This window comes from Aureococcus anophagefferens, assembly GCF_000186865.1.
Source record: "Aureococcus anophagefferens unplaced genomic scaffold AURANscaffold_12, whole genome shotgun sequence".
NCBI lineage: Eukaryota > Pelagophyceae > Pelagomonadales > Pelagomonadaceae > Aureococcus > Aureococcus anophagefferens.
Window position 1 is genome coordinate 1,087,450 of NW_008705572.1, and position 11,350 is coordinate 1,098,799.

Genomic DNA, 11,350 nt, shown 5'->3' on the forward strand with positions numbered 1-11,350 from the left:
GCCTTCTCGCGGCAGCCCGTCAGGGCCGCGGCGCAGCCCCCGGCCGCGGGCAGCAGCGTCTCGTCGACGTCGTCGAGGGGGAAGGCGCTCCGCTGGAGGAACGCGCTCGCGCAGGCGAGGAGGCCCCGGCAGAGGCAGACCAACAGCGCGCCCGTCGCGTGGCGCCCGTAGCGCCACCGCTTCGCCCAGGGCGCCCAGGTCCCGAGGGCGAGGGTCAGGAAGTTGGCGAGGAACGCCGGCGCGAGCACGGCGAAACTCCGCCGGACGCGCAGGTCGTCGTCGTTCCTCGCCTCGATCGTCGCGACGGCCGCCGCCGCGACGACGAACGCCGCGCTCCGGCAGTACGTCAGCAGCTCCAGGTAGAGGTGGACCGCCCGGTCCAGGCTCGAGATCTCGAGGATCGCGAACGCGGCGATCGCGAGCGCGACCGTGCCGGCGGCGTACAGGGACGCGCACCGCGCGAGGAACGGCGAGCTGAAGAGCGGCGCGTCCCGCGGCTCGCAGGAGACGATCCGCCGCAGCGCGACGAGCGTCGTCGCGACGACGTCGTAGGCGCGGCGGCAGACGTCGCCGTCGGCCGCGGCCCAGGCGTCGTCCGGCAGCGCGAGGCCCGCGTGCGCGCGGAGCGCCGCGGCCTCGCAGACGGCCGCGACGCCGTCCGCGTAGAGGAACGAGCGCACGTGGAGCACGCCCGTCGACGCCGCCCAGGCCGTGAGCACCGGCGCCAGCGCCAGCGCCAGCGTGTGCCAGGGTCGCTTGCCGCCCTGGCCCCGGAACACGGCGGCGATGCGCTTGAACATGAGCAGAGAGGTCACGAGCGCGAAGAAGCCGGCGACGGCGACGGCCGGGCCGGACGGCCAGCGCTGCCTGCCTCCCCGGTACTGCTCCAAGAAGTACGGGAAGTCGTCGTTCGCATGCGTGCCGCGCCGCAGGTGCCGCGGTTGCCAGCCCATGCTTGTTGTCGGGGCTGCCCGACCGTTCAAGCGTCCATAGGTGAGGCGGAGGGGGGCAGCCAAACCGTTCAACAAGTGAAACGTCGACTGCGTGCATTTGGGAGCAGTCGCGTTGAAGAGCCAGGGATGTGCTCGGGCACCTAGTCGGGCCGCAAGGAGCTTGTGTCGGCGCCACCGATCTCGGCCGCCTTGGCCAGCGTCGCATCGCTGAGCGCGAGCGACGCGCCGCTCACCTCATCGAGTATGGTGGACTACTCGAGGTTCGATGCCATCGAGGACTCCGACGAGGAGACGGCGCAGCCTCGGCATCCCGGTATCCCGGAAGGCGTAAAAAAGTTGGTCGAGCGTCGGGCCGCCGCCGCCGAAACCGCGAAGAAGAAGGCGGCGGCATCGCCCGTGGCCGCCGCCGCGGGGGTCGCCTCCTGCGCGCTCTGCGGGCAGGCCGACGCGAAGAAGCGCTGCGCGCGATGCAACACGGCGTATTGCTCCGCGACGTGCCAGCGAGAGGCGTGGAAGACCCACAAGAAGGCCTGCGGCGAATCGCCCGACATGCCTACGGGCCAGGTCTGCGCGGCGTACGTGGAGATGATGCGCCATCCTGACGTCGTGAAGAACGTCGAGAACACGACGATGATCGATCCGCGGCAGGTGAAGATCGCCCTGCTCTGCGGCGTGAAGCCCGAGAAACTCGGGCCGCTCTTCAATCACCGCGAGGACAGCTGGATATCAGGCGGCGAGAAGAACTTCATCGCGGCTCTCAACGCGTCCGGGGCGGCGAAGAAGTCGTGCTCCGAGTCCTTCTACCATCGCGTCCTGTGCAGCGAGGGCTCGGAGGAACTGATGAAACTCGTCCAGAAAGGCCCCTCGGCCGTGGCCGCGGCGGGAGGCGTTCGTTCGAGTTTGAAGGACGGGGACACCAAGACCATCATATCTCAAGCTCTCGAGCGGGCCGGCCGGCGCCAGGAGGAGGAGAAGGTGAGCGAAGCCGAAGATTTCCGCCGCTTCGTCCGAGACATCGCGGCGCCGATGGGCTTTGAACTGACCGACGAAGCCCTCGAGGCTATGGTGGAGGAGAAGGGAATCTCGAGAACGAAGCGCGCCGAGCCGCAATCCCAGGAGCACCTGGCCGCCGCGGTCGAGGCGGGCATCGTCCACGAGTCTGTCCTGCGAAAGGGCCGGCGAAAAAAGGGGGAAAAAGGCGGCGCGGCGTGGCAGAAGGCGACGGCGGACGCCGAGGGGCTCCGCGCCGCGCTCGCCGCGGCCGAGGAGCTCGCCCCGGGCAAAACGCCCTCGTAATACACCCCTCGGCCCTCCTGCCCGGGCACCTCTAAGCCGACCCCTTAGCCGCCCGCCCCTAGGCGTTCTGCGTCTCGCGGAGGAGCCAGAAGCCCGCGGGCTCGACGCCGTCGTCCTCGGGCGACTGGACGACGACGAAGTGGAGGCCGCCGAGGCCCTGCTTGGCCTTCTCGAAGGCCGCGGCCTCGACGCGCTGGTCGTCGTCGAGCTTGGCGACGAGGAAGGACTCGTCGAGGGCGACGTCGAGGACGAGCTGGCGCTGGGCCGCGTCCGCGCGGACGCCCGCGAGCTCCGTCGACGCCAGACTCATCGCGAGCGCGTCGGAGCGCCGCGTGAGGATGGCGATGCCCGGGAGGAGCGCGTCGACCTCGTAGGCCGGCTTGACGTTGATGAGCTTGCCCACGCCCACGTTCTCCTCCGTGATGCCGCCGCCGGACAGCACCTCCGACAGCGGCAGCGTCACGAAAGCGTACTGCTCGCCCCGCAGGCCCTCGGGCAGGCGCGACGCCGTCACGGGCGCCGTCATGCGGTCGCGCGTCGCCGCGCCGGCGCCGGGGCTGTAGCCCTCCATGCCCGGGTAGACGTCGGCCTCGCGCTCCTCGATCCAGTCGTAGAGCGCGTGCGTCGCGCGGCTCGGCGTGACCCGCAGCGTCGGCCGGTTCGCGGCGACGCCGTTGAGGGCGATGGTGAGCATGTTGAGCATCTGCCGCCGGAAGAAGCGGATGACCGTCGGCTTGACGGGCGCGCGCGCGATGACGTCCTCGATGGCCTTGCGCACGGCGACCGAGTTGACGCCCGTCGCGGGCAGCGCCACGACGTCGCGCCACTGGCCCGACGCGTCGGTGATCAAAAGTTCCCAGAGCTTTTTGCCCTTGACGAGCACGGGGCGGCTGAAGCAGTCGAGCTCCCACTCGCTCGAGATGGGCCGCTCGCCGTGGCTGGCCTCGTCGCCCTCGGCGCGAACCGCGACGCGCGCGCGCCGAAAGCTCTCGCGCGGGGCGTGCGGCGACCGCAGCGGCCGCGCGACGCTCGACACCCAGCCCTCGGCCAGTCGCGCGCAGCACACGGCCGCCAGGGCGACCTGATAGAGCTTCATGCTGACGATCTCGTCGAGTCGATCCGGCGACGGCAACGAGCTCGAGGTGCCGCGCCCCTGGGACGATCGTGCCCTCACACAGAGCCTCGCTGCCCCGACCTGAGAGCGGCTGCGATAGAGCCGCGCGATCCAGTTCCGCGGCGGCGGCAGCCCATCGACATGGAGGTCGGCGAGCCGGCGGGCAGCCCATCCGACATGGAGGTCGTCGAGAGGCACGCCATGTTCGGCGGTGAGATGCTTACGTTCACGCACCTGTCGGCGTCCTGCGGCTTCGCGATGCGCTGCCGCGCCTTCACGCCGCCGGGCTTCTCGAGCGAGGCGCCGGCGACCTGGCCGTGCCTCGTCGCCCTCGGCGGCCTCACGGCCTCGGAGGTCAACTTCGCGACGAAGGTCGCGACGGTGCAGCGCGCCGCCGCGGAGCGCGGCCTCGTCGTCATCTTCCCGGACACGTCGCCGCGCGGCCAGCAGGACGACCCGCACCCGCTGCTCGGCGAGGGCGCTTCGTACTACGTGGACGCGACGGAAGCGGGGTGGGGCAACTGGAAGATGTTCTCCTACGTCACGAAGGACCTGCCCGATCTCGTCGTTTCGTCGTTCCGCGGCGACCGGGCGAGAATCGGCATCATGGGCCACTCCATGGGCGGCCAAGGCGCCATCGTCGCGTTTTTACGGAGCGACGCGTTCGTTTCTTGCTCCGCGTTCGCGCCCGTGTCGAACCCGAGCGCCATCGGGCCGGGCACGGCGCCGGCCTGGCGGGCCTTCTCGGAGTACCTCGGCGGCGGCGACGCCGAAGCCCCGGACGACGCGCCATGGCGAGACGCCTGGCGGAGCTACGACGCGTGCGAGCTTTTGAAACGCTACGACGGCCCGCCGAAGAAGCTCCTCGTCGACCAAGGAGCCGCGGACCCGAAGCTCAAGGTGCTCGGGTCGGAGCGGCTCAAAGACGCGGCGAACGACAAGGTCCAGCTGACCTACCGGCTCCAGGAGGGCTACGACCACGAGCTCGGCTGCTTCGTGGCTTCCTTCGCCGAGGAGCACGTCCACTACCACGCGGACGCGGTCGCCCCGCGGTCCGCCCTCGCGGCCCTCCGCGCGTTTCTCTACGTGTGACTCGGCTACTTAGGGGGGCGGAGGGCGCGCCGGGCCGCGCCTACTTCTTGGCCGCGTTGCTCTTGGCGATGGAGTAGAGCATCGTCGCGCCGATGGCGACGGCGGCGCCCGCGGCCTTGTTCTGGTCCATGGACTCGCCGAGGAAGGCGACGGTCGCGAGGAGGATGACGACGCGCTTGACCGTGTTGGCGACGGCCTGGGCCGTCGCGGAGACCTCGCCGAGGACGAGGTAGGCCATCTCGTTGTACATGTAGTAGAAGAAGCCCGTCCAGAGCACGAGCTCGTAGCCGAACGCGAGCGGCTCGGACGACAGCGTCGGCACGCCCATGATCTTCTCCGGGATGGCCTGCAGGTTCTCCACGGGCGGCCACGCGGCGGCGAGCTTGTTGCCCTCGAGCACGAGGGCGAAGGGGAGGAAGAGGAAGAAGGAGATGAGCGTGAGCACGGCGTACAAGTTCGAGCTCGTGAGGTTCTCGGACTTCGTCTCCGCCTTGACGCGCTTCGACAGGAGCCCGCGGAGGGAGAATGCCAGGTTCGACGTCATGGCGCCGCCGAAGGCGACGGGGTTGATGTCCCCGAAGACGTCCTCGCCGTTCATGATCTTCGTGCCGACGGCCGCCCAGCCGACGCCCGCGATGATCGGCACGAGCCAGATGTTCACCTTGAGCGAGTCGATCTTGCCCGTGAGCACGTAGCCGAAGAAGACGCTGAACATGGGCTCGAGCGCCTTGATGATGTGCGTGAAGGACACCGCGCCCGCGGACATGGCGACGACCGCGCCGACGTGGCCGACGGTGTGCAGCATCGACAGCACCGTGCACGCCTTGACGTCGTCGGCCGTGAGCTTCGGCGCCTTGCGCAGGCCCAGGATCCAGAGCGGCACGAAGTAGAGCAGCCCGACGCCGAGGGACGTCAGCGCGATGAGCATCGGGAAGTCGAGCGCCTTGGAAAGCTGCGACGGGGCGGCGCGCGTCGCGCGGACTCGTTTTCGCGGCGCGAGACGCCGCGGCGCGGCACCATCTTGTTGTAGACATTGTACCCGACGTTGAACGCGTACCAGAGCGTGATGCCCACGACCCTGCGCGGAACGGCGGTCCGGTCGCGACGCGTCAGGCTCGGTTGCAGTTGTTTATTTTCGGTTTGCCGGCGGCCGCGCGGGCAATTTTCGGGCGTACAGCGATCGCGGGTTGCTAGAGAGTTGCGAGAGACGCTGGAACGCGCAGCGTGGCGGACGGCATGGCTCGAGTTGGGTGGTGTTGAGATCGAGGCGGAGTCAGCGGGCGCTCGATCCAAAGCGAATCGCGCCCCGGCTGGCGGACCTTGATGTCTTCAGCGACGCCCATGTTGAAGCTCATCTCGTGCCGCCGAGGTCCGGCGCGGCCCCGAGCGACGTAGTGCTGCCTACCCTGTGCCCGATACAGTGAAATGCCTCAGCTTTGCTGCCTAGCACGCACCACGCGGATTCCCCGGGCCGGCGCGCGCCTCAGGCGAACTTGCCCGAGGCGGCCTGGTCCTCGATGCCGCACTCGTTGACGCCGCGCGCGATGCGGAAGAAGCCGCCGTCGAGAGCTTCATGCTCTACGAAATTCGAGGCTGGAGATGAAGTTCAACAAAACGCTAACTCACCCCCTGCCGCCAGTCGTCGACGAGCGCGCCGAGCTCGGCGGGCCCGTCGGCGAGGGCGAGGAGCGCCTCGAGGAAGAGGGGCAGGGGCATGGCGCCCGCGGGCACGTCGAGATCCCCCGTCGCGTCGAGGCCCGCGTCGCGCGCGCAGACGTAGTCGTAGAGCGCGCCGGCGCAGGGCGCGTCGCCCTCGGGCGTGACGGGCACGAGCACGCGGCCGCGGCCGCCGCGGACGCCCGCGGCCTCGCGGTCCGCGAGGTCGCGCGCCGCGCGGGACGCCGCCGTCGCCGCGAGGCCCCGGAGCGCCGCGGCCGCGGCGCCGCCGCGGCCCGCCGCGACGAGGCCCGCGACGAAGGCGGGCCGCGTCACGAAGGGCCGGCCGTGTCCCGCCGCCGCGAAGGCGTCGACGGCCGCGCGGAGGGGCCGGAGCGGCTCGAGGTCGAGGTCCAGGACGCCGTAGCCGCGCGCGACGGCCGCGGCGGCGCCCGCGGCCGCCGCGGCGTCGCCGACGGCGCCGTCCGCGACGGCGGCGAGCGTGTCCGGCGATAGCCGCGGCGCCGCGGCGCGCGCGGCCTCGGCCGCGGCCTCGGCGGCCGCGCTCGCGGCGAGCTCGGCCGTCGCGATGGCGACGGCGCCGTCGAGCGCGGCGCGCTTCACGGCGAAGTCGACGTTGCGCACGCCGTTGGGGATGTCGAGGGACGGGTTCTGGTTGCACTCGAGGACGTGGGGCGCCAGAGTTTCATCCAGGAGCACGTCGAGGCCGACGAGGTGGAAGCCTCGCGTCGCGGCGGACGCGCCGAACGCCGACCGGTGGCGGAAGGCGAGCTCGGGCCAGAGCGCCGCGACCGTCTTCGCGGCGACGGCGTCGAGCGACGCCCAGATGGCCTCGACGGCGACGCCCCGGTCCGCCGCCAGGCGCTCGAACGCGGCCGCCGCGGACCGCTTCGACGCGCGGTCCCCGCGGTCGTCGTCCGCTGGCACGAAGGCCGCCGCGTGGCGGTTCAGCGAGTAGTTCGTGAGGTGCATGAGCGTCGTGGCGACGTTGGTCGCCGCCGGCGCCGCGTAGGGCACCGTCGCGAGCCGCGCGAGGCCGCCGCGGCAGAGGTACGCGCGCGGCGGGTCCACGGCCGTGATCACGACGTAGAGCCGCAGGTCGAACTTGAAGCCGTCGAGCGTGCAGGGCCGCGGCACGTACCTCTGGCAGACCCAGTGGGCCTGCGTCGCGTAGGCGTGCTTCGTCGGCGGCAGCGGCTCCCAGGGCCTCGGCGGCGCGTACGTGAGGTAGATGTGGTCGCCCTCGGAGCCGCGGTTCGGCTTCATGATGTAGCACGAGTCCCCGTCGTCGGCCTCGCGGAGCGCGTGGGCCTCCTGGGGCAGGCACCAGCTCCGCGGGTACCACGCGTCCGCGGCGGCGCCGCACGCCCTCGCCGCGCGGGCCACGGACCGCGTGAGCGCGGCCTTGTGGAGCGCCTCCGGCAGCCCGAGGATGCGGTTCAGCGCGACGACGCCCGGGGCCAGGCCCGCGAGCGCCATGAAGTGGGGGTCCTCGGCGAGCGGCGCGGCGGCCAGGCCGGAGCTGAAGTGGAACATGACGAGCTTCCGCGGCGCGCGGAGCGCGGCCGCCGCGTCGCCGCCCGACGGCGCGAGCACGGCGACGTCGCCGCTCGCCGCGCCGAGCACGGCCGCGCGGAACGCCTCGGGCGTCGCGCGATCGCGCGCGCGGCAGAGCGACCCGCCGGCGTCGTGGACGACGCGCGTCATGAGCACGGCGCCCAGCGCGCCGGGCGCGAGGACCACGCAGGGCGGCCCGGGCGCCGGCGCCGCCGCGCAGGCCGCGGCGGCCGCGCGCGCCGCGCGGCCGAGCATCTCCGAGCCGGCGAACGCGCGCCACGCGGCGACGGCGCCTCGCGCGCGCCGCAGCCGCGCCCTGGCGGCCACGGCCGCCGCCGCGGCCTCGACGCGCTTCCGGTCCCGCTCGGCCTCGACGCGCGCGGCCTCGAGGAGCGACGACGAGCTGCTCGACGTCGCGAGCGCGGCGCCCTTGGGCCCGCGCCGGCTCGGGCGGGGCGGCGACGCGGGCGCCGCCGTGCGGATCGGCGACGCGCTGGTCGTTGCGCGCGTCGGCGACGCGGGCGCCGTCGCGCGGGGCGGCGACGTCGGCGCCGTCGCGCGGGTCGGCGACGTCGGCGCGACCGCGCGCGCGGGCGCCGCGCCCGGCGCGAGGGTCCGCGGCGGCAGCGGCGGCGCGCGTCGCCGCGGGCTCGTCGCGCTTCATGGGCTCGCGCTTCGCCGGCGGCGCCTTCCTCGTCGGCTTCCGCGGCGCGGCGCGCTTCGGCGCCTCGGGCGCCTTCTTCTTCTTCGGCGGCGACGCCGCGGGCGACGACGCGGGCGAGCCCCGCGCGGCGGCGCGCCTCTTCTTCTTCCGCGACGACGACGACGCCGTGCTCGTCGTCGACACGGTCTGCACGGTCAGCGCGTCCTCGGCGCGCGGCGCCGCGACGATGGTGCTCCCGTCGTCGTCGCGCGGCGGGATCGCCTCGACGGCCGTCTCCTCGACGTCGCCGGGCGCCGCGCCGCCGACCGCGGGCTCGTCCTCGACGGGATCCTCGGCGACGGGCAGCAGCGGCGCGACCTCGGGCGCCGGCGCCGGCTCCGGCGCGACCTCGGGCGCCTTCGCGGCGGCCGGCGCCGCGGCCGCGGGGAGCGGGTCGACGCGCCCCTCGGCGCGCGGGCTCGACCGCCACGGCAGCCACGACCGGGGGCTCTTCGCCGGCCGCGGGCTCGTCCGCGGGGACTGCTTCCGCGGGCTCGCGCGCGGGCTCGTCCGAGGGCTCTTCGTCGGGCGCGGGCTCGCGCGCGGCGTCGTCGGCGGAGACGTCGTCGGCGGCGGAGACGTCGTCGGCGGCGGAGACGTCGTCGTCGGCGGAGACGTCGTCGTCGGCGGAGACGTCGTCGTCGGCGGAGACGTCGTCGTCGGCGGAGACATCGTCGTCGGCGGAGACATCGTCGCGCGCGGCGATGGCTCGCGGGGACTCGCGCTCGCTTCGGCGCTTTCCGCGGGATCGATCGCGGCCGCGTCGACGCGCGGGCTCTTCCGCGGGCTGCGAAGGAAACGCGACAGCGCGCGCGAGTCCGCGACGGCCCGCGGGCTGCCGGCGCGCGGGCTCGCCCGTAGGAAGATCGGCGCCGCGGCGTCGGCGGGTCGCGGGCTCGACCGCGGGCTCGACCGGGGGCTGCGCAGCAAGCTCGCCAGCGACGTCGACGCGGCCGCGAGCGCCTCGAGCTCGCGCTCGAGGCGCCCCTTCGGCGGCGGGGCCGCGGGCTCGGGCTCGCGCGGCGCCTCCCAGGCCTCCGGCGGGCTCCACGCGCGCGCCACGTCCGGCGGCGCGGCGTCCTGGGTCGTGGTCTCGGCCTCGGGCGCCTCTTCGCGCACGGCGTCCGCCACGGCCGCCGGCGCCAGCGGCGCGACGTCGCGCACCGACGGCTGCCGACGCCGCGGCTTCGCGCAGACGGCGCCCATTCGCCTAAGGCATTAACATCGTTCTCCGGGATGATGAGCCATCAGCGCTGGCGTTTCGGGCCCTTCAAGGACCTGACAAGGTCGACAGCTCCGATCGTGGTTGAACCCAAAGATGCCGTAAGGCAGGGACAGTATAGTTCGCGATCGAGGGGCTCGACTCAAAACAGCGTCCGCGCGCGGGGCGGCCACGGTCGTGGCGTCGGCGGGGCGGCGGATGCGGGAGCGGCGCGGCACAGGGCCTAGGCGTGGACCTTGTCGTACTCGCTCTGGATCTTGGCCTTGAGCGAGGGGAGGGCGACGTCGAGGGGCGTCTCGTCGTCCTGGTTTTTCACGTCGATCTTCGCGCCGTGCTTGACGAGCTCGACGGCGATGGCGGCGTGGTTGAAGATGGCGCTGAGGTGGAGCATGGACTCCATCTGCCGGTCCTGGTAGTTGGCGAGGCTCGCGTCCTTCGCCAACACCCGCTGCACGCCGCGGAGGTCGCCGCTCTTGACGGCGTCGCGGAGGCCCTCGCCGGAGGTCTCGTACGTCTTGGCGGAGCGGCCGACGAGGAAGGAGGGCGCCGCGCCGCAGGGGGCCGCGGGCGCCGCGGCGGGCTTCGGCGCGGGCGCGGGCTTCGCCTTCGGCGGCGACGGCGGCGGCGGCGGCGCCGCCGCGGGCGCGTCGCCGAGGCCCGCGAGGGGGTCGCTGGACATGAAGGACGGGTCCCACTCGGGCGCCGGCGCCGTCGGTCGCGCCGGGGCCTCGGGCGCCGCCGCGCGCGCGGCGCCGGCCGTGCCGTCGCTCGACCGCCGGCCGCCCGCCGCGGGCTCCGCGACGAAGGCCGCGAAGGCGTCGCGCGTCCCCGGGGGCAGCTCCAGCGTCTGCGCGAGCTCGCGGATCCAGAGCTCGAGCCTGCGCGCGCGCGGGAGGCTCGCGCGAAGTCCGCCGCGCGCGCGGACGCGGCGCGCGCGGACTGGTCCTTGCGCTTGCTCGTCTGCGCGGGCGTGAGCTTCCCGAAGAGCTGCTTGCCCGGGAAGGGCTGCGCGAGGTTCCCGAGCTCGCGCGTGGCGACCTTGCGCAGGTCGTCGAAGGTGCTGTAGCGGTGCTTCACCGTCCAGACCTTGTCGCCCCTGCTCACCTGCAGCACGTAGGCCGTGTAGTCGTCGACGGTCTCGACGCCGAGGATGCGAATGTCCATGCGTCGGCGGCCGGCGCGGACGCGCCCGGGGCGGCCGACGGCTGTGGCGAGGGCCGCGGCGCCCGGTTCTGCGTGTTCGAGGACGGTGGTGGACGCGACCGCACTGTGGAGATTGTCGCTTCACCCAGCCTGCAACCGAGCTGCAATGCGGGCTACCCCAAAAAAGCGTATCAATCAGAGTCGATCGCCTCCAAAAAACCTCGTGGCCTCCATCCATCTCGGTCGTGCCCGCACAGATCCAGGTCCGTGTCCGCGGCAGCCCGGCTCCGGAATCGCGCGCGCTCTCGGCCAGCCTCCCTGCCCCGTCGCCGCCCGGCCGTCGCCGCCCAGCCGCCCTTTTTCCGCCGGCGACGAACGATACGGTAGGCTGCGCGACCATGGCGACGCGAGCGCCCGGGAAGGCGAAGAAGCGCATGAGCGCCGAGGCGCAGTACTTCGCCGAGCGGCGGTTCAGCAAGGATGACATCGTGCACCGCCACTCGAAGCACGGCTACGATCCCCTCGACGCTGCCTTCAAGCAGCTCCGCGACGAGGTCCGTCGGCCCCCCCCCCATCCCCCCCAAAAAGGATAC

General features: G+C 73.1%; 4 protein-coding genes across 4 annotated transcripts; 1 reads left to right on the plus strand and 3 right to left on the minus strand.

Annotated features, from left to right (window-relative positions):
• Positions 1–2,307: 2,307 nt before the first annotated feature.
• On the minus strand, positions 2,308–3,345 carry AURANDRAFT_27892 (hypothetical protein; the record flags this gene model as incomplete). Its single annotated transcript, XM_009039756.1, has 1 exon — positions 2,308–3,345. The coding sequence occupies one exon, from the start codon at positions 3,343–3,345 to the stop codon at positions 2,308–2,310; it is 1,038 nt and encodes a 345-aa protein (XP_009038004.1).
• A 195-nt stretch (positions 3,346–3,540) lies between these two features.
• AURANDRAFT_27975 (hypothetical protein) lies at positions 3,541–4,455 on the plus strand (the record flags this gene model as incomplete). The annotated part of the gene is made up of 1 exon (XM_009039683.1): positions 3,541–4,455. The coding sequence occupies one exon, from the start codon at positions 3,541–3,543 to the stop codon at positions 4,453–4,455; it is 915 nt and encodes a 304-aa protein (XP_009037931.1).
• A 40-nt stretch (positions 4,456–4,495) lies between these two features.
• On the minus strand, positions 4,496–5,517 carry AURANDRAFT_27943 (hypothetical protein; the record flags this gene model as incomplete). The annotated part of the gene is made up of 3 exons (XM_009039755.1): positions 4,496–4,756; positions 4,817–5,407; positions 5,473–5,517. Coding segments are annotated over 3 exons (897 nt in total), but the record flags the coding sequence as incomplete, so codon positions are not given.
• A 1,248-nt stretch (positions 5,518–6,765) lies between these two features.
• Positions 6,766–7,404, minus strand: AURANDRAFT_5962 (hypothetical protein; the record flags this gene model as incomplete). The annotated part of the gene is made up of 1 exon (XM_009039568.1): positions 6,766–7,404. A coding segment is annotated over one exon (639 nt), but the record flags the coding sequence as incomplete, so codon positions are not given.
• Positions 7,405–11,350: the final 3,946 nt, after the last annotated feature.